This window comes from Balaenoptera acutorostrata, chromosome 19, assembly GCF_949987535.1.
Source record: "Balaenoptera acutorostrata chromosome 19, mBalAcu1.1, whole genome shotgun sequence".
In the NCBI taxonomy this organism is placed as follows: domain Eukaryota; kingdom Metazoa; phylum Chordata; class Mammalia; order Artiodactyla; family Balaenopteridae; genus Balaenoptera; species Balaenoptera acutorostrata.
In genome coordinates this window covers 56,838,513-56,858,963 of record NC_080082.1, presented here as the reverse complement: position 1 = coordinate 56,858,963, position 20,451 = coordinate 56,838,513, and the positions used below count along the sequence as shown (strand labels likewise).

At 54.1% G+C, this 20,451-nt stretch overlaps 2 protein-coding genes across 7 annotated transcripts in view; one reads left to right on the top strand and one right to left on the bottom strand.

Annotated features, from left to right (window-relative positions):
* Window positions 1–4,621, top strand: part of OPA3 (outer mitochondrial membrane lipid metabolism regulator OPA3) — a 64,621-nt gene extending 60,000 nt beyond the window's left edge. The window contains exons 2-3 of one of the 2 annotated variants that reach the window (XM_057533682.1): window positions 2,859–3,190; window positions 3,951–4,621. In XM_057533682.1, the coding sequence (XP_057389665.1) occupies window positions 2,859–3,190; window positions 3,951–4,076 (458 nt within the window). In that variant the 3' untranslated portion in view covers window positions 4,077–4,621. Of the gene's footprint in view, window positions 1–2,858; window positions 3,495–3,950 lie in introns of those variants that run through there. The other variant, XM_057533684.1, reaches the window with a different exon arrangement.
* An 87-nt stretch (window positions 4,622–4,708) lies between these two features.
* Window positions 4,709–17,792, bottom strand: VASP (vasodilator stimulated phosphoprotein). Of its 5 annotated transcripts, none has more exons than XM_057533680.1 (13): window positions 17,443–17,792; window positions 10,455–10,626; window positions 10,216–10,381; window positions 9,089–9,188; window positions 8,541–8,590; window positions 8,180–8,421; window positions 7,934–8,031; window positions 7,356–7,407; window positions 6,775–6,808; window positions 6,512–6,557; window positions 6,268–6,358; window positions 5,677–5,734; window positions 4,709–5,552 (listed from the first exon to the last, which is right to left on the bottom strand). In XM_057533680.1, exons 1-13 carry the CDS (start codon window positions 17,445–17,447, stop codon window positions 5,515–5,517), a joined length of 1,152 nt encoding a protein of 383 aa, XP_057389663.1. In that variant the 5' UTR covers window positions 17,448–17,792; the 3' UTR covers window positions 4,709–5,514. The 5 variants fall into 5 exon arrangements, with proteins under 5 accessions (XP_057389663.1, XP_057389664.1, XP_007168207.2 ...); XM_057533681.1 differs by having other exon boundaries at window positions 4,709–5,563; window positions 6,775–6,811; window positions 7,934–8,034; window positions 17,443–17,791; XM_007168145.2 differs by having other exon boundaries at window positions 7,934–8,034; window positions 17,443–17,790.
* Window positions 17,793–20,451: the final 2,659 nt, after the last annotated feature.

The following is a 20,451-nucleotide window of genomic DNA, read 5'->3' as shown; positions in this document are numbered from 1 at the left end:
TAATTGACATATGGAATTTGAATATTTTTTAAAATTGTGGTTAAAATCATATAATAAAATTATATTATAAAAGACTCTCTTAACTGCTCATCAAATTTTGTTTTTTAAACAAAAAGGATTGTGAGGAATTCCCTGGCCGTCCATTGGTTTAGACTCCGCGCTTCCACTGCAGGGGGCATGGGTTCGATCCCTGGTTGGGGAACTAAGATCCCGCAGGCCCTGCAGTGCAGCCAAAAAATATATATAAATTTTAAAATATTTAAAAATTAAAAAAAAAAGAAAGGAATGTTCTGTCATCGTGTCTTTGAGTCCCTTTAACACAGGCCATAGTCGTGCCCGTCCCCCTCCCATTTTGAGTGGGGGCCTGGACTTTCTCAGTCCTGGATTCTGAATCCATTTTGCCTTCTAACAGACCCTCAGGGAGAACAGAGAGTTCAAGGTTCCATCACGACCCTGCTTCCTGCACCCAGGCAGGAGCCTGGGGGACATCATAAGACTGGGGTTCCTTTTGGGAGGGGCCAGTGTAATTTCCCAACAGGAAGAGGGTTAAATAGGCAGTCAAGGCACCTTGAAGTTAGATGTCTCAGGCTCATCTGACAGGTGGCCAAGGCCAAGTCTGGCTGCCCACAGGCAACAGGGAGGAAACAGACAAACCAAGGTCATGGCACTGGACAGTGGCATTTCTCTGGGCCTCACCAGATGCTGCAAGTGAAACTCACTTGGAAGAGATCAGGAAGGTGGCCGGACAACTCTCGTTCATTTGGGTCATGAAAACTTTTTTTTTTTTTTTTGGCTGCGTTGGGTCTTTGTTGCTGTGCGCAGGCTTTCTCTAGTTGCGGCGAGCAGGGGGTATTCTTTGTTGCAGTGCACAGGCTTCTCATTGTGGTGGCTTCTTTTGTTGCAGAGCATGGGCTCTAGGGTGCAGGCTCAGTAGTTGTGGCGCTCGGGCTTAGTTCCTGCACAGCATGTGGGATCTTCCCGGACCAGGGCTCGAACCCATGTCCCCTGTGTTGGCAGGTGGATGCTTAACCACTGCGCCACCAGGAAAGCCCTGGGTTATGAAAACTTTTAACTGGATTACAATATACCTAAAGCAAAGTGTACACATCCTAAGTGTATAGTCTGATAAACTCACAGAAAGAACAGGAAACAGAATATAACCAGCCCCCCAGAAACCCTACCATGCCCCCCTTCCAGTCACTATGCCCCCCAAGGGTAACCACCATCCTGACTTGTAACACCGTGGACTGAATTTGCCTCTTTGGGGACTTTATATAAATGGAATCACACAGCACGTATGCTTGTGTGGCCTCTTTCACTCAACATTCTCTGTGAGATTTATTCAGCTTTTTGTATGTCGTTGTGGTTCATTTGTTCTCATTGCTGTTGAGTGTTTCACTGTGTGCATTCTTTTTTACCAGTCCTTCTATGGGTGGGCATTTGGGTGGTCTAGAATCTTTTATTCATAGCACTGAGGTGAACATGCAGGGACATGTCTTTCAGAGAACATGTGACAGGTTTCTGTGGGTGTCCACCCAGGAGCGGAATTGCTGGCTCATAGAGCATTGAATGCTAAATTTAGGAGTCGCTGCCAACCAGCTGCCAGAGTGGGTGTCCTCAATTACCTCCTCCGAGTCTGAGTGTGATACATCTTTGGCAGCACTTAGGATGTGTGGGTTTTTCATTTCGGCCATTCTGGTGTGTGTGTAGTGCTTTCTCTTTGTGATTTTAATTAATATTTTTCTGACCTGTAATGGAGGTCAGCATCTTTTCACATGTCTAGTGGCCATTTAGATTTTATCCTCTCAGGTGATTCAAGTCCTTCTCTATTGGCTGGTCTGCCAATAGAAGTGGTTAACCTCTTAGTGGTTGGGATTCCAGGCTTTTGATGCTGTGGCCGGGGTTCAATCCCTGGTGTGGGAATTGAGATCCCACAAGCCGTGCTGTGCAGCCCCCCCAAAAAATAGTCCTCCTATTCCTTTGAGGAATAGGAGAACTAAAGCTGGAGGTGGAAAGATGGACTTCTGTCTTGCAATTTACCCCCTTCTATGTAGTCTAAATGATCCCCCCCATGTGCATGTTATTCTTCTAACTTAAAGGAAGAAAACCTAATTAGGTCAGCCTGGTTGTTTGGAGGATGGTTGGAAGGGGTCAAGTATAAATGTTTTCAGAAATTCATCCCTTAATGAGCCCAAGGAACCTTATTTTTCCCATCAATTCATGTATCAGTGGATGAATATTAATTATTACTGCAGTGAATCAGGTTTCAACATCAACTCTAGGCTTATGTTGCATTTACAAGTGATCACAATGCTGATAATCCTTGTTCACATGAGTAAGTGATTAGATAAGGAAGGAGTTGGCGTTAGAGCAGGCGCTCCAGCCCTGAGCTCCGTCCAAAGCCCCAAACCCCACAGTGAACACACGTCAGGACAGAGCGCAGCACCTTCGGCTCCACCTTCGGGGGGAGGGAAGGAGCCTGGCAGGTGGGTTGTGGGAGGGGCAGAAGGAGCAAGCTTTACACCCGCCCTGGACTTTTGACCGCTCCCACCCCTTCCCAGAGATTGCGGCCCCCACTCTGGACCTCTCCTCCAGGGCAGCAATTCTCATCCCCAGCCGATCACCAGAATCTTCTGGACGTTTTCAAAAGATGCCCTCAGGGCCACCCCTGGCCAGATAACTAACTGGGCATTCCGCGTGCGAGGCCCGGCGCGGGTCTTGGTTAAGGGGCCCATTCCCCGCTGGCGCCCGCTATTCTGGCTGCTGTGTCGCCATTGCTCCGACCCGGACACCGAGGCGTCGAGGGGCGGGGCTTGCATTCCCCAGCAAAGATCCCTGACCCCTGTCTTCCCCCGCAGTGTACCACTGGGCCGAGATGCGAGCCAAGATGCGCCTCATGGGCTTCAACGCTGAAGCCGTCAAGCCGCTGAACGAGGATGCGGCCGCCGAGCTGGGCGCCGAGCTGCTGGGCGAGGCCACCGTCTTCGTCGTGACCTGCAGCTGCCTGGTGCTGGAGTACTGGCGCCACCAGGCGTATCAGCGTCGCAAGGAGGGGGAGCAGCGCGCCGCCTGGGTCACGATGCGGGATGAGGTGGACCGCCTGGCGCTGGCGCTGGAGGCCCTGCAGGCGCAGGTGCAGGCGGCGCCGCCGCGGGGCGCCCTGGAGGAGCTGCAGGCGCAGATGCAAGAGGTGCGCGCCCAGCTCTGCGCCCCGGACCCGCCGCCCGCGCCCCAGGCAGAGCCCACGCCCGAGGAGTAGGAGGCCGCAGGGCCCTGGTCTCAGACGTGACTGATGCTTGGGCTGCCATGTCAGTGCCCACTGTCCCTTCCTGAACCGGCCCAGCTAATACCACCAGGTCCCTTTAGGGGCAGAAGGGATCCTGGACTGGGGCTGATCCAACCAGGCTTCTGGTCACCTCTCTACTCACCTGTCCAGTGAGGGGTACCTTCCACTGGGACACCCCCATCCACCGGTGGAACGTTCCAGCCCGACCCCCACCCCCGCTTCCCCCCCCCCCCACCGCATCCACTGGTTTAGCACTTTGGAATGGAAAAGCAGTGTCTTCCACTGGACCCCGCCCACCCACCAATAGGAGGGCCAGCAGGGCACATGGACCATCTAATTTTGTCACTCACACCTCCAACTTACCTGAGAAGTGGTCCTTTCCCTGGGACCCTCATCCATTACACCAGGACACCTCTTCCCACTTCTTCACTGGTACCGACATTGTAGTGAAAATATAGAAACCTCTGATGGACTTCCCCACCCCTTGACCTTCCATCTACCTCACTCTTTCGGGGGGGGCAGGGAGTAGGATGGATCTTGGTGTGCATTAGCTCCAGTGAGTCACCCTGTGGCTCCTCTCGTCCACCACTGGTGTGACTGGGGTCCTCCCCTCTTTAAGTGGATCATTCCAACAGATCCTCTCTCCACCCTTTCCTCCATCCAGATCTCCTCTTCAGAGTACTCAGGGATTCCCCCTTACTTCTTGCCTTTGAACTGGACACCCAGTGTCCACCCCAGTCCTTCACGCAAAGGCTTCCTCCAGTGGGACCACCTGCCCCCTCAGCCCTGAAGTTCACCACCTCCAACCAAATGGAATAATTCCACCAGGTAGTGTTAAGTGTTACCTACCTCGCCTACCTGCTGCCAACCCATTGAACCATTAAAGGGGATGTGTTATGAGCTCTGTTATGTCTGAATTCTATTTTTTTTAGACTGTAAATGTTGTATAATTTAAGGAGCTCTGGGGGAACGTCATTTTGAGAATGTGTCTGAGAACCAGGATGTACATCTGCAAAATGGGTGGCAGGCTCACTAAAATTAGAAGCTGGGAGGGTTCTGGTGGGAAGGGGCCAGTGTCATCTTTTGAACCCTTTCCCAGATGGGGAAACTGAGGCCCAGGGGAAGCAAAGGGTCTTGTCCAAGGGCACACGGTCAATGAGGGACTGCCCCTGGCTTTCTCTAGGGTGGTGAAGTGGTTGGGGCAGCGTGGGAAGGAGTGAGGAAGCTGCCTGGTGAGGGGCACAGAGAGGAAGGGAGGCAGGAAGGCCGAGAGGGGCCAGAGGCCACCCTAGCTGCAGGAGTCTGAGGGCAGGTTCGGGTGGGAAGAAGGAAGGTGAGGGGAAGGCAGATTACTGGCGGAGGGAGGGACACGCCCCCATCCTCGTGAGAGCAGCCCTTCAAATCACTCCAGAAATCTTAGCATTTATAAAAACTGGCAGATTTATTCCACAGGGGCCCATTTTCAAGAAGCTAAAGGTGAAGGTGGGAGAGGGGAGGTTTCCTCCCCTTTTCCTTTCCCCCTCATCTTTTTTTCCCCAGGGGGTAAAAATGGCCTGGACCCCAAAACCTACCGAAATAAAAAACCAAAAAACTGAGGTTCCAAAAAGTTACAGCATCTTAATTCCTCATAGAAAAGGGAAAGGAGCCAGAGGGAAGGGAGGTCCCTGGGGTGGGGGGAGGTGCCCCCAGCCTGATGGGACAACCCCCCTTAAATAGCTGTCCCAAGTGGGACAAGCCAGGGGCACAGCATTTAAAAACTCCCCACATCCCATTTTATCAAAACCAAAGAGAAAAAACATTTCCTCCCCCCCAAACCTAAATATATATATATACTTTTTTTTCTTAAAAAACAAAACTTCAAAGGCATTAAGCGTTAAAGTGAATCTAGAACAAGGGAATGTGAAATTCCCTCCTTCCTTCCCCCTTACTGTGGGGTTAATTGGTACATCCCCAGCAGAGGAACCAGCCCCAAGGGGATGGCATAGGGGAAGGACCAAAGGGAGCAAAGGGTGGGGGCCTCCCCAGCCAATCAGCAGCCAGTATGGGTGTGGGCATGGTGCCAGGGAAGCCACACCCCCTTGGAATTTTCCAAGTGAGATAGGGAGTGGGGAAGACGCATTCCTGTGTAGTCTTCAGCCAATTCCAAGTCAAGTCGAGGCAGGGAAAGCAGGGTGACAGGCGGAGGGCGTGTGCGGAAAGGAGAAACTGGATCTTCTGGGGCCCTGTGGTCAGGGGGAACCCCGCTTCCTCAGCTCCTGGACAAAGGCTGGAAGGAAACTGGGCAGAGGTCAGGGGCAGAGCTTCTTCCCCCTTCCCTTCCAAAACAGGGCTTTCCAAGGGACATGATGCCTCCAAAATAAATAAATGTTTAAAATAAAAAACAACCTCACCTTCAATTATTTCCTCTTTCACTTTCTGCAGTTCCTTCCTCACCTCTTCCAGAAGCTCCTGAAAATAATGGGGTATCAATCAGGAAGGGTACTTGGACTTGCAAAAGCGAATCCCCCCTTTCTTAATGACTGAGGGGCCAGAGGAAGGAGGTTCAAGACCCCTATTACACACACATCATGACATCACTGGCAAGGCCACAAAGTGAGAATTCTAGGGGAGAATTCTGGATCCTTGGAGCCAGAAGGAAAGTACTGGAGAACATCCAGTACCAAGGCTGGCAAATACATTCCAGTCTCCTGCCACCTCCAATTGGTGATAAATGTCTGGGGTCACTGTACTGAAAAGGATTCTGGGTACTCAACAGGAGTGAGTCCAGTGATAAGATTAGTAAGGTCTGTCATGGGCATTGGATAAGGTGGTTATGGTGTCTGTGTCATCCCTGACATGATCCAATCTCTCCATTTCTCAGACTGGAAAACTGAGGTTCCCAAGGCCTTTTCTAGAATCACATGGCAGGTCAGTGGCAGAGTCTGGACCCAGATCTCCTTTCTATCCCCCGGACCTCACTCCCAGTCCTTTCCCCAAGCTACCTGTTTCACCCTCTCCAGGTCTGACTCATCACTGGAGCTGGGCGTAGAGGGTTGGGCCTCGGAAGTGGTCACTGAAGAAGATGACTTCATCCTGGGAGAGTTGGTGTGGTTTGGGGCGGAAATGAGGTTAGAGAGAGGGTCTGCCTCCCCTGCCTCCCATTCCAGGGGTCACACTGTGTTCCTCCCTACAAATTTGGCAAATTCAACTATTTTGGGGGGTGGGGCCCCAGTATTGATGGCCCACCTTGGCAAGGTTGTGCTGTTCTTCTCCCAGGGTCTCCGCACAGATTCTGGGGGACAGGCAATAAATCAAAAAGATCAGGGACAAGGAATGCCCTGCCTCAATCTTTCTCCCCAAGCCTCATCAGCCCCTGTTCAAAGAACCATCTCAGGAGACTACAATCCCCAGTATTGTTTGTACAGACTCTCCCATCAAGGTGTGTTATATGTGAGAAGCGGGCATCCTGGGACTTGTAGTTCCTGTGACTAGACTGGGCTCTTACTCACCACTGTGGGCTGGGACTCTGGCCTCTGGCTCCTCCTGCTGGTGGGAAATAAAACTGTCATGAGCCAGGGGCTTCCCTGGTGGCGCAGTGGTTAAGAATCCACCTGCCAATGCAGGGGACACGGGGTTTGAGCCCTGGTCTGGGAAGATCCCACGTGCCACGGAGCAACTAAGCCCGTGTGCCACAACTACTGAGCCTGCACTCTAGAGCCCGCGAGCCACAGCTACTGAGCCCATGAGCCACAACTACTGAAGCTCGCGCGCCTAGAGCCCATGCTCCGCAACAGGAGAAGCCACGGCAATGAGAAGCCCGCGCACCGCAACCAAGAGTAGCCCCTGCTCAGCACAACTAGAGAAAGCCCGCGCGCATCAACGAAGACCCAACGCAGCCACAAATAAATAAATTTAAAAAAAAAAGAAACTGTCATGAGCCAGCCACCCCCTACCCCCCGGCGCCGCACCTCTGCTCATTTTCCTCCTCCACCTTCAAACCTAGCCCATCCCTATCACAGCCCCCTCCCCAATATTCCTACCCAAACGGTACATCCTAAGGGGTATATGGCAGGAAGAGCCCCTGACTCACATTGGCAGATTCATCCTTGGCGGTTTTCTCCCCAACTTGTGTGGCTTTCCTTCTGTAAGAGAGAAACGCAAAAAAACAGATGGCTTCAGCCCTCCCTCAGCCACTCAACAATTCCCTTCCCCAGAGCTCTCGAAAGGTGGATTCTAGCGTGCAGACTTCTGGAATTTGTCAAGGCTAAGAAAATTTTAGTTTTAGAAGTTAAAGAGAGTGCCGCTCCTGAACTGGGGTGGGGCTTTCCGATTCCCACGTTTGGGAGTCACAAAATTCCAAGGGCGGAGTTCCCAGGTTCTGAGGCAGGATCTCCTAAGGTCCTAGATTTCTGGGGTTTAGAACATTCCAGAGGCTACCTGGGTGGTTGCAAACCTCAGCCATCTCAGGAGAATGCAATCCCCATCATTATATCCCAAACCTGGCTATCAAAGGGCGAACTTTCACCCAAAAAAATCAACTAACTGGGAATCTGAGCCCTCCCCCCACCCGGCCCTACTGAACAGGAATCTCCAGGTGATAACTGCTGGTCTGAGGGGTGTGCTCCAAGGGCTTTCTGCGGCTGTTGAGGGCTCCAGGCTCAGGCTCACCTCCGGGCCAGCATGGCATTCATCTCTTCCATGAGCCCCCCGCCCGTGCTTCGACTGCTCTCAACTTTGGGGGCCAAGGGCCCCCCAGAGGCCTCCTCCTGCTGGAGAAATTACAAAGAGGTGGGGGCTTTATGGGCGGGCCTCCTGGCCTTCCAGCCCTCCTGTGAGGCTCCCGGGCAACTCTGGCCTCATCCCATTATAATATCAGGCCCCGTCACCCCACACCCGCCATGCCTGGCCCCTCACCTTGCTGACTTTCCTGAGTTTGGCTCCGGCAATGGCTGCGGCCAGGCCGGGGGCCCCGGTCCCTCCACCACTGGGGCCTTGTGCTGTGGGGAGAGGGGGCGCAGGGGGTGGGCCTCCCCCTGCTCCATGCCCTGCAGCCGAGATCCCCGAGGAGGAGAGACCAGGGGGTGGGGGGGGACCCGGAGGAGGGGGAGGTCCTGGAGGCGGGGGTGGTCCCCCAGCTGGGGGAGCAGGTGGGCCTCCTGTAAGAAACACGAAAAAGGAGGGGTGCTGAGAGAGAAGCCTTATTCTCTGTTGTCCGGCTGGCCCACTCCTTCCTCTGGGGTGGTCACCCGACCCCCGAGGCCATTCGAGCAATCACCTGCGTTGGAGACCCTGCGCTCCCGCTCCATGAGCTCCGACTGCTGCTGCCTGGGGAGGGAAGGCGAGCTGCCATCACTCAGAGCCCCAGGATGGCCAGCAACTTCCCGGATCGCCCCTCAGAGGTCTCCGGCAAGGCTGGCTCCTAAGCCCCACTCATGTCCTCCATTCCCCAGGGGCCAGGAAAGGGTTGCAGGGGGAGGACAGGGACAGATCGAGAGCAAGAGGCGAGTAATCTAGTCATCAGACTGTCAAGAACACCAGAATTACACAACACCCAAGATCCTTTAGACAACGAAATTCTGGACTCTGGGAATCTGGGGGACCAGGATTTGAAGGGTCAGAAGGTTCTGCAGCTCTGGGTGTCAGGAGTTTTTGAAACTCCAGGAGGTGGGGGGGTTTCTGAAAGATGTCAATTTCTAGTCCCCTGGGAATTGGAACATGGTGAAAACTTTAAGTTGGAGAGGTCTGAACTCTAGGAGTCAGGGGTTCTGGAACAACCTAGAACTCCGGCAGCAGTAAGGTTCCCCACGCAGGGACTGGCCCCACCTTTTCTGTTGCTCCATCTCCTCTGGGGAGGGGCCGTTCTGGACAGACCAAGTGGGAGGTGCTGTAGGCGGAGGCGGCGGCGGGGGCGGAGGCCCGCCTCCTGGAAGGTGAGAGTAAAGGCTGCTGAGTCACCCCGGAAGCCAGCGCCACCCCTCAGCGCGTTCCCTGGGCTCTCCCGGGCCTCCCAGGGACTCTGCTGCGATGAGGGTCGGCACGAGCTTCCCCTGACTGAGCTGATGTGAGGTGGGTGCTGGGAGGATGCCCAGGTCACAGGCGGGACAGCAAAGGCCCAGAGAGGGGAGCCGCTTGCCCCAAGTCCTGCAAACCCGAATTTGCAGGAACAAGACTTGAATTCAGGCCCACTCCAGCATCCAGGCTCTTAACGCACCTGTCACAGCCGCTCATACTGCCGCATCTGAAGACCCAGGAAAGGCTGAGAGCCGCCTCCTCACCCCCCTCAGGCCTCTGGCTCCCATGTATTTTTCTGGGCCTCGGACAAGCAAGCCCCTCCCCAGTGGCACTGAAGCCGCTCCAGGAAGCAAACACCTCCGCCATTTGGTGACTTGTGGCCCCAGATGCATAGCCGTCACCTAAAGCCTTGCTCCTCAAAGTGTACTGTTTATGGACCAGTAGCCTTGGCGTCACCAGGGAGCTTGTTAGAAGTACAGAGACTCGGGCCCCGGCCAACCCAACTGAATCGGAATCTGCGTTTTTCCTAGATGATTCGTGGGTACATTCCAGTTTAAAAAATACCAACTGAAGGTTTTTTCTTAATATTGTTGCCTGAAAACTAACCGATGATGACATAAGTCAGTATAATGGTTACCTGGGGAAAGGGCACAAGGAACTTTCTGGAGGCTGGAAATATCTATATCTTGATCTGGGAGGTCACACAGGAGTGTGCATGTGTAAAAATTCCTGGAGCAAAATGTACTCTTAGGAACCGTGCGTTTTATATGTGGGTGCACTCGGGGCACACAGGAACCCACAAAATCCTCATAATAATTCTCCACAGTAGTAGTGAATTGGCCCCATTTTCAGATGAGTAAACTGAGGCCAAGTGGTAAAGTGGCAGCCCCAGGCCACACGGCAGGGCTCAGTGGTCCCCTCTGCCCACTCTCTCTAACCTTCCAATGCCTCTAGGGCGCTGGCCATGCCGGCGGCAAACTGTGTTGCATCCTCCTTGCTGCCGAAGTTGAGGCCCCAGACCTGGCGGGCGTCACGCCACTGGTGGAAGTTGGGGGTGGCCTGGTTATACTTGACACCCCGGACGATGGCACAGTTGATGACCACCTGACAGGGGGGGAAAAGTGGGTGAGGAGTGGTGGGGCGCAGCGGGCAGAGGGGGCAGGGAGGGAAGCCTCACCTGCTGGTCTGGCTGCATCTTCCAGCCGACCACCCGGAAGGAGTTGGCAGTGGGGTTGTGATAGATCTGGACGCGGCTGAAGGCCTGGGGGCCCGTGCCAGCAGGCAGCCATCGCTTGTTGCTGTCATCATAGAGCATCACAGTGGCCCGGCTGGAGCAGACAACCGTCTCACTGCCCGGAGGGAGGAAAGGGGAGAGAGGCCAATTAGCTGAGGGGAGCCTGGCACCCTTCCTCCAGGGGCCAGTCACCTTCTCCAACTGGGCGCCCCTGGGAGATTTGAAGACACAAAGACAGTGTGAGAGGAAGAGGGACCCATGGAAAGGCAGAGGAAGACAGGCAGACGGGGAGAGAGGGCTGGGGACAGACCCTCAAAGAGACCCAGACAGGGAGACTGGGAGAGAAAAGACAGACGGGGCAGAGAGACAGACAGACTGGGAGAGTCAGACAAAGACAAACAGGGGATGTGAGACAGACAAGGAAAGAGACAGACAGTCAGATGGGGAGAAAGAAGACAGGAAGAGGAAGAGTCAGACAGACTGAAAGAGACAAACATACAGACTGATGCAGAGAGAGAGCTGAGAAAGGAATCAGACTGACATAGCGGAGACAGAGTGAAAGACAGACAGACAGAGGAGTAGTGGGGGGAAACAGATGGAAAGGCAGGGAGCAGAGAAAGATACAGAAATGGAGATACAGGCAGATGGAGAAAGACAAAGAGATGGACAGAGAGACTGAGACAGTCAGAGAGACGCAGAGTGAGAGCTGGAGGAGGGGGCCCGGGAGAAGCGGATGGAAGGGGCGGGGCAGGAGCTCTGGGCAGTGCTGGGAACCAGCCCCTGCCTGGTGCCCTTGGAGCCTCAGTTTCCCCATCTCTGCTGGAGTGCTTGGAGCCCCCCCCTTCCCCCAACCACGTCTCCCCACTCAGGAGGAGGAAGCTGAGGCTCAGGGAGGGGAAGGGTGAGGCTTGCAGCAAGTTGGGGCCCAATGCTAGATCCCAGGCTCTTCCACTTCCTGCTGCCCACCCCATCCATCCGGCCCCCCTGGTACCAACGGCCATCAGTGGACACTCCCTGCTCCATGTCAGGCAGGGACCCAGACAGCCCCGGCCCCACCCTCCAGGGCAGGAGAGCATCACAGTGGTCTGTCCTGTCCGCAGATAGTGATAATCCAAGACCAGGCCTGGGGTGCCCAGAAGGAGTGCCTGCCCCAGCCTGGGGATCAGAGACTTCCTGGAGGAGGTGACATCTGACTTAGCCTTGGGGAGAGGGGGTCAGTAAACTGGTTCAGGGTTCAGGATCTGATATCCACAGATGTAGGTTCAAATCCCCGTTGGGCCACCTACTCCATATGACTCAGGCAAGCAGCCTTCCCACATGAGAGAAGGCATCTTCCTTGCCTGCAGACTGGGGAAATGACAGACCCCACCTCCCCCAGGGCAGTGGGAGAAGTAGATGAGTCTGGACATGTAAAGTGCTTGGCATGGTGCCTGGCATGTACTGAGTGCTGAGTAACTGCCAGTATCCTTTCCACGGGCACCCTGAACAGGTACCACTGGGTCCCCGAGCCACATCCCTCCCACCCCCTACCAGTCCTTCTGGGGAGGTTCAATGCCCTCCTCCCCCAGTGGGGAAACTCAGGCTCCCAGACAGGAAGTGACTTGCCCAAGGTCACACACAAACCAGGGGGAAGCACTGGTCCCCACCCCCACCGGACTTTATCCTGAAAAGAGGAAGTTGGTGGTCAGAGGTTTCCGGGGAGAGAAATTATACCCCACAATGGCTCTGTCTCTACCAGGGCTGGGGGCTGGCGCATGACACTGACGCTGTAAAAGACAAGGCAGGGAAAGCCCCTCAGCAGACCCAGATCCGGGTTCCGAAGCCAGGAAGCTGAGCCCCCAGACCCTCCCCCCAGGTTTACATAATTGGGGCACCTCCCTCTTATCAGGCACTTCAGCTGCTCAGATGCCCTAAGCCCTTTCCTCAGAGTCTCTCATTTTATTCTCACTGCAGCCCTTCGAGATGGGCTATTTCATCCTCATTCTGCAAGGACTGCAAACAGAGGCCCAGAAAGGTTGCGTGACTCGCCTGTGGTCACACAGCTAGTAAGTAAGCACAGCGAGGGTTTGAACCCAAGCCACCTGGCTCCCAAGTCCACAATCTTAACCACCGGGGACTGTGTGGGCCCTACCCAAACACCAGGTGCTGTTTCCAGACAAGTGCAGCCTCAGGGGCTCTTTCTGGCTTCCACTGCCCCTGGCAGGGCAGGGTTAAGGCCTCGCCCACACCTGCCACCCACACCCAGGGCAGACTCTGCCCAGGTGCCCGGGGCCTTCGTTGCTACCCAACCCTGGCTGCACTTTGCTCTCCCAAGCGACCCTGCCCTGCTGAGTCTCTGGACTGGCCAGAGAGCTGGATGTCTGCAGAATGACCCCAGACTGGTCTTGTCCCTCTCCAGGCTGTGGTGTCCCCATTACAGCAAAAGGATCCTGTTAAAACACAAGTCAGATCGTGCCCCTCCTCTTCTTGGAAGCTCCCGTGGCAGCTCCCACAGAATTTTTATTCTGGCCAAGTTCTCTCCAGGGCCTTCGTGATCTGTGTGATCTCTGATCTCATCCCTTCCTTCCCCCCAGCTTGATGTTCCAGCCCCACTGGCCTCCGTGCTGCTCCTTCAACGTGCCAGACACATTCCCACCGCAGGCTGGTGCTCTTGTTCTCCCTCATCCTGGATTTTCACCTCCTTCAGGTCGCCACTTAGTCGACACCTCTTCCAAGAAGCCCTCCCTGACTACACTATCTGGAAAAGCTCCTCTCCCTCTCATTGCATGTCCCACGTTTCATAGCACCTGATCCCTGCCTGACAGATCCCTGTCTCCCCTACCAAAAGGTCAGGACCATGAGGGCAGGGATTTTTGTCCTTTCTGTTTTGTCCTTTCTGCTGTGTCCTCAGAACCTAGAATCATGCCTAGGACATAGTAGGTATCCAAGAGTTGTTAAATTAGCCATCTGTAAAAAAGGAAAAGTTTTTAACAATGGCAGCTGACATTTATTGGTTAGCCTGTGTACCAGACACTGTTCTAGGTACTGAGCTGCAATTTCCACAGTGAACCTTGCAATGACCTCATGAGATGGACTCTGGTGCTCACCCTTTTTACAGATGAGGAACTGTGGCCACAGAAAGGTGAAGGCAGTTATCCCAGGTCACACAGCAAACAAGCAGAGGGGCTCATATTTGAACGCAAGTTCCCCCCCACCCCACCCCCAATGTTCTTAACCTCATTTAAAGATGAGAAAACAGCTAAGCTGATTTTTCTTTTTTTAAGGCAAGGTATAAAGTGGTGTGTTTCAGAAGTTTTTTTTTTTTTAAAAAGGTGGGGAGGATATAAATACCTCTGCACACAGAGTGGTGATATATGCAGAGGCTGCTTCTCAGGCGACTAACCATGGCTGCGTCTGAGGCACTGGGGACCTGGGGGCCTGAGGAGGCAGGCAGGAAGTGGACATTTTGTACCGTTTACCTTCTTGAATTGCTTGATTATGACTTTTTGTTTTGTTTTAACATGGGCTGGTATTACCTATAAAAAACTAATTCATTACTTAAGTTCACAGAATAAAACTATAAACCAGGCAAAAAGCTAGAACGGAAAAATCCCACAGCCAGGAAGCAGGGAGTGAGATGGAAATGGGGTCTGCCTAATTCCAGTGGTCTCTGGGGTCTCATACCCTCAATTTGACATGAGAGCCTTAATCCCCAACCAGCCCAGAACTCTCCCACAAGTCCTCCCATTCTGGAAAACTCTAGCATGTGGTAGATAAAAGAAGGTTCAAGTCACCCCCTCGCTGTGTGGCTTCCCGTCTCTGAACCTCAGTTTCCAGCCCTGGAAACCATAACTCACTGGGGTTTGGTAAGGATTGAAAGAGATAAGAAAAGCCCTAAGCGCAGGACTTGGAATTTGGCAGAGGATCCATATGAGGGAGCTGAGAGGCAATATAGGAGAGAGAGAGCTTCTCATCACGGGAGGCAATCAAACATAGTCACTCTGGTTTACTCAAACCTTCCATATTAGAGGCTTGCCCTTCCTTTCACCCCTTCATCCTATAGCCCCTTAAACTGCAAAACTTGTGATCCACCCCCCAAAGCCTCAGGTACACACAACCTTTCCAAACTACAAATCTTCTTTGAAGAAACCCTGGATAGAAACTCAGATGTAGGGTCTGCAGGGCTTGTATGGGTTCACTCTAGTCCTTCCTCCCTGACAGGCCTCAGTTCCCCATAAGTGATTAGGAAGGTAACTGGATTCCTTTTTGTTTATCAGCATTATCTTAAGTGTTTGTACAGTGAAAGCACGTTACTTGTATTATTTTTTTTTTTTTAAAGACCACTAAAGGTTTGATTTTCCTTTTTCTCTAATAGTATAATAGTCTGGAAAGAGGCCTGGGTTCAAATGCAGGCTTGCCCACTTCCAATCTGACTTTCATAGGCAATTTGCTTAATTTCTCTGTGCCTCAGTTTTCCCATCTGGGGAAGGGGGATGGTCCTAATAGTATCAATCTCTTAGAATTGCTGTGAGGATTAAATTGAATCAGGCACCTAGTACAGTGCCTGGCACAAAGTAGATGCTTGATCAAATGGTCTCTCATTATTTAAAAAAAAAATAAAAACAACAATAATAATTACAATTATTGGAAGAGGAAAGAAATGAACCAAGTACTTCTTGAGTCCCTTCTGCCCTGAGATTCTCAGACCTCTGCCCCACTTCCCAGAATTCCAGCTCAGAGTCCCGGACACAGCAGACACTCAACAAATATTTGTCAAACTGGGAGAAAAGGAACTGTATCTTGTAATTTTCCATCTTAACATCCTCTCTTCCAACTGCCCCCAAGACTGTCCCCAGCCAAATCAGCCAGAAATCAGAGGATCCCAGCCCCCTCCCCTCCCTCAATACTGCTTAGGAATTTCTGAGGGATCTTGGGCCAGGCCTTTCTCTCTTTGAGCCTCAGTTTCCCCAGTTGCCCCCAGACAAGGCCATGGGTCTTTCTGAATCCTTCCTAGCTGTCCTGGGAGAAGGGGCACAGCCCAGTAAGTCGGGTGTGGCCATCAGAAGGGAAGACCCCTCGGGAGGTGGGAGTAACCCTCTGGTGGGACAGGCATCAGCTCAACTTCTGCCCACCTCCCAGGAGGTGGGAGGTTTGGTCGTGGCCAGCAGTAGGGGGGCCTTGTGGGAGGGCCAGGGCCTCGGGGACTGGGGGCGGGGAGGCTGGCCCAGACGTTGCTCCTGCCCTTTTACGGTCTCAGTGAGTGAGGCAGCACTAACTCGGACATCCGCCATACGCCTTCCACCGTGCCTGGGACCGGAAACGCGGCGGGGGGCGGGCGGGGGGAGGCAAGGGGCGGGGCTTGGGGGCAGTGGGAGAGGAGAGCCCCCCCCCAGGAAGAAGGTGAAGGAAGAGAGCCTGACTCCCGAAAACCGCCCCCTCTCCCAGTCAGACCCTGAAGGAATGTTGCTATAATGGGGGAAAGGATAGGCAGGAAGTCTTGTGGGTGTCTGTGGGTGCCCCCTTGCTCCAAATTTTCCAGCAATCCCTTTACAGCAGAAGGAACAAATGTGCGAGGGGGATTCTCTACTGACCGTAAAAAGGAATGCCACCCTATGTCAGAGGGCAGGGGTATGGGGAATGTGGGAAGATGTGGGCGCCAGGGGGTTAATCCCCAGCCGCCCCCAGGGGCCTCCCCCTCGAGCTGGGGGCTTTGGGGCAGGAAGTCCCTGAGAGAGTAGAGGAAGGGAGATAGTATTGTCAGGCTCAGGCCTCAAGGGAGAGATTATGGGGGGCCAGGGGAAAGGGAGAATAAGGGGGGGGGCTAGTCGGGTCCCCCAGACGCACGGGCCCCGCCCTCAGGTGAGCCCAGGAGTTTTGAGGGAGGCCCGGGAAAGACAAAATCCCTGGATCCCTTCGACCCCCACCCCCCAGGATTAAATTCCTGGGAAGATAGCTGGAACTCTCTGGGAAGCCTGGGTCCCTGGGGGAGAAGGCTATGACCTTGAAGCTTTGCAACGCCCCCTCCTCCAACCGCACAACTCGGGACTGCTGGGGAAGGGGGGGTGGTGTTGAGAGAAGGGGAGGCGCCGTGGTGGGGAAAGCAGCCGGCCCACGGCGCTCTTTGCCGGCCCCTCCCCACACCAGCTGTCTCGACAGGTGAGTCAGGAAGACAAAGGCCCCCCTTCCCCCAGCTGCCGCGCCCCCTCCCTCTCCAGGGCCGCGCAGGTTGGGGAGAGGGGCCGCCCTTCTGGCCCGGGGCCGGGGAGCCGCCCTCAGCCCAGAGCGCTCGCTCGGTCCTAGGCACAGCCTGTTTTAAGCAAATTGTGGGTGGGGAGCGGCGGGGGAGGGGAGTCCCAGCCAGACCCTGGAGGCTGCGTCTGGGTCCGTGGATCCATCCACACCAACCTCCTCCACAGGAGGATGAGCCCCCCCGAATTTAGGGGGTTAAGTACCCCCGAAGTTAAGGAGCAAGGTCGCTCTTGGGAAGACTTTTTCCAGCGCCACGTAAAAGGGGACCCCGAAAACCAAAGTCTACGTCTCAATCTCTCTTCCAGGTCCCAGGTCCCCCCAAACCGGCCCCCCACAATCCCTCTAGGGGCCGGGTTGAGATTTGGGGGGAGTCTGAGCCCTGCCTAAATCCTGGCCTCCCTGCGGGGAGTATTTGCCAACTTGAAGGTCCTCTGAAAAAGTCTTTTAAAAATTCGGGAGTCCTTGGAGCGCCCCCAAATCTAAGGGCTCCCGGGAGAACCTCACCGGCACTACGCGGAGCCTTGAGAGTCAAGGGGAAGTGGTCAATATTTGGAGCTCGTCCAAGGGGGCTCGGCCTCAAATGCGAGGCTCCCAGTGCCCAGTCCCCAAATACCAGCCCGGAGCAAGCTGGGGGGAGGGGGACAAAGGCGGGGCGGGAGCTCGCGCCGGGCGGGGAAGGGTCTGAAGGCAGTTCGAGGCTCACCTCATGGCTGCTCGGCGGGCGGGCGGAGCGCCCACGGGGTAGGTGCTCCCGGGGCGCCCCTGGCTTGAGGTTCAGGGGTTCAGGGCTGGCTCCAGGTTCTGCTCAGTCTCCCCCAGGGTCCCGCCCCATAGAGTCCGGCTTCCTGGGGGGAACGTGGACAGGGCCGGGGCGGGTCCTCGGGCGCCTCGTCTCTCGGGGGCTCTGATCGGGGGTCCCGGCAGCAGAAAGGGGGTGCGGCGTCCCCTCCCCGGCGCGCCCCCTCGGCCGGCGGCGGCTACAATGTTACTCTTACTACTGTACTTCTCTTCGCTACATTTCGTTCCAAAATTCCACTCCCCGCACCCATAATGCCCTGCGCCTTAAAGGGGCCGCGGACACCTCAAGGCGGTGAGGTTGGGGGGGATGGAGGGCGCTTAAAAGGGCAACGCGGAACCTTAGACTTCCGCTATTTCCCTCTTCCCCAACGTTACTGCATAGCGATGCACTCTGGGGGTCACCCCCCCAAATTAGAGGGGAAGCTTGATGGAGGGGAAGGGATCCTTCCTTGATCCTTCGTTCTCTCCCACGATGGAAATTCTTAGGGGAATAGCAATGGGGGCACAATTTCTTCTCACCCTCCCCATTGACTTCTCCATTTCTTTACATTCTACTCAGTTTGAGGGGCGAAGAGGACCTTCTGGTCAAGCATAGATTCTCTCAAATTTTGTCCCTTAAATCCTGCCTTCGGAGCCCTCAACGTCTCTCTCCACCAATTTATGAGGGATTCCTAAGGGGCGAACCCCCTCCCCCGCCGAAGAGCGGAATGGGTGGGGAGGGGGCCCACCCCTTTCACTGCCCCCCCCCCTCGCCCGCCCTGGGAAGGTGAGGAGGAAGTGGGCCGAGGGGGCGCGGCTGGCCGCTGACTCACAGCCGCAGGGTGTGTGTGGGGCGAGGCGGGGGGGGGGGGCTATGGGGGGGGGTGCGGCGCTGGACCTCAGTGGGAATGGGACTCCAGGTCCCTGTGTGAATAAGGCCCCTGGTCCCCTCTCCACGCACGCCCCGCCGTGACTCAGTTTCATCTGCGGAGGATGGTGGGATCATGCAGATATCCGAGGGAACGGAGGTGGGGGACCCTCCCTATGCCGGCTCCCGGGAGCCTCCTCCCACCACGCGCCAGATTCGGGCTGAGTCCCTACACCCTCCCAGACTTCCGCCACTGGTCCTGCAGACTCCGCCCTACGTGACGTAACCAATATGATCACGCCCCTCTCGTAGAGCGCCACCTGGCCTGGGTAAGGTGCCTTAGGCTGGGTCAGGAACCTGGGAAATCAGTTCGACATTGAGAAATGGATAAATTGAAGCCTGGAGGCAGGAAGTGAATCTGGGCTATAGACCTCTTGCCTGAGCCACCAGGACTCCAGTGGTGCAAGGTATGAGAGTAAAACAACTCTTGGGGCCCAGCTGACTAGGTGAGGGAATCAAGATTCCCAGCCTTTTTTTCTCCAAGAGGAATCCGCTGCCAGGTGCCGTCCTGATCTCCTTCACCTCATTCTTCTAGGCCATGCTCTGACATTAATTCTTCTCTGAAGAATGGAGTAATCCTCTCCCCTTCTCCACCCCACTCTGGGAGACCCTGAACCCTTATCTATGGTAGGTTATAATTGTTTCTCTGTGTGTCTCCTCAGACTGAGTTCTTTGGGGACAGAGGTAGACTTGATCAATTTCTGGGCCTTACTAACCCAGCCAGGCCCAGAACAGCAGCTCAACACACATTTACATTTATCCAACTGCATGAAAACCCCAGTTCTGTGTGACCATGGGCAAGTCCTTTCTCCTCTCTGGGTCTCAGCTTTCCCATCTGTGAAATGGGAGGGGTGGTGCTTCTGTGTGCCACCTGCACTATAGTCAGCAAACTTATTCTATAAATGTCCAAATAGTAAATATTTTAGGCATATTTAACATAGGGCCTCTTTTGCATATTTTTTTACAACCCTTTAAAAATGTAAAAACCCTTCTTAGCTCAAGTGCTGTACAGAACAGGCAGCAAGACCCCTGAACTAGAGAAACTCTTGCATATGTACACAGCAGCCTGATCAAGGATCTTTACGGCAGCAGTGACGTAAGGGCAAGAAATTGGAAACAACCTAAATACCCATCAAGAGGATGACGGATGGTGAAACCATCACACATCTCTTGTCTGAAGTGCTGAGTAGCAGCTAAAAAGAGTGAGGTGTGTAAGTGGCATGAAAGAAGTTTCCAACACATTATTGAGTAAAAGGAAACAAATTGCCAGATGATACATAGGGTATGAAAAGAATCAAGGAGACACCTAAGGTACCATATACATGTGTGTACATGCCCAATAAAAGGTCTTGAAAAATCCACTCCAAACTCACTGCAGGGGTTACCAGTAGGACACAGAATGGGATCGTGGAGAGTCTGATGGTCATAATCTCAAGCCTCATCTTGAAAATGCCGAGTTCAATCCTGCCTCTAGCCTTTCACACTGGCTGTTCCTTCTGCCTTGGGACCCTCTTCCCTGGGGTTTTTGCATGGCTGGCGAGTTCTCTGTTAGGTTCCTGCTCAGTTGTCCCCTCCTCAGAGGCCTTCACTGACCCCCATCTAAAGCAACCATCCCCAGGTGGCAAATGGAGTGGCAGTGGGTGAGGGATGGAGAGAGACTTCATTGTATACCGTTTTGTGCCCTTTGAATTTCAAACCAAGTGAACTTATCACCCATTCAAAAAATAAATAACTATGTAAAAAAACCAGCATAGCTCCCCTAAGACATTTTCTTATCACATCCCCCAGTTTCATTTCCCTTGAGACACTTGTCAGTGTCTGAGATGACCTTATTTATGGGTTCCCTTGTTTGCTGTCCCCCCCCCAACTCCACCCCACACACTAGGAGGTTCCGGGGGCAGGAACCTCAATGGGTCTGCCAGGTTGATGGCCTGAGCAGGGCCTTGCACATAGCAGGTGCCCCATACGTATTTGCCAAATGACTGGGCAAATAATGCGTGTGGGTTT

Coding starts and splice junctions, on each gene's coding strand:
- VASP (XM_007168144.2), bottom strand. Junction 9,189..10,215: donor CGCCCTAGAGGCATTGGAAG/GTTAGAGAGAGT, acceptor CTCACCTTCCAG/GAGGCGGGCCTCCGCCCCCG. Junction 5,553..5,676: donor GAAAGAGGAAATAATTGAAG/GTGAGGTTGTTT, acceptor GTTTCCTTCCAG/CCTTTGTCCAGGAGCTGAGG.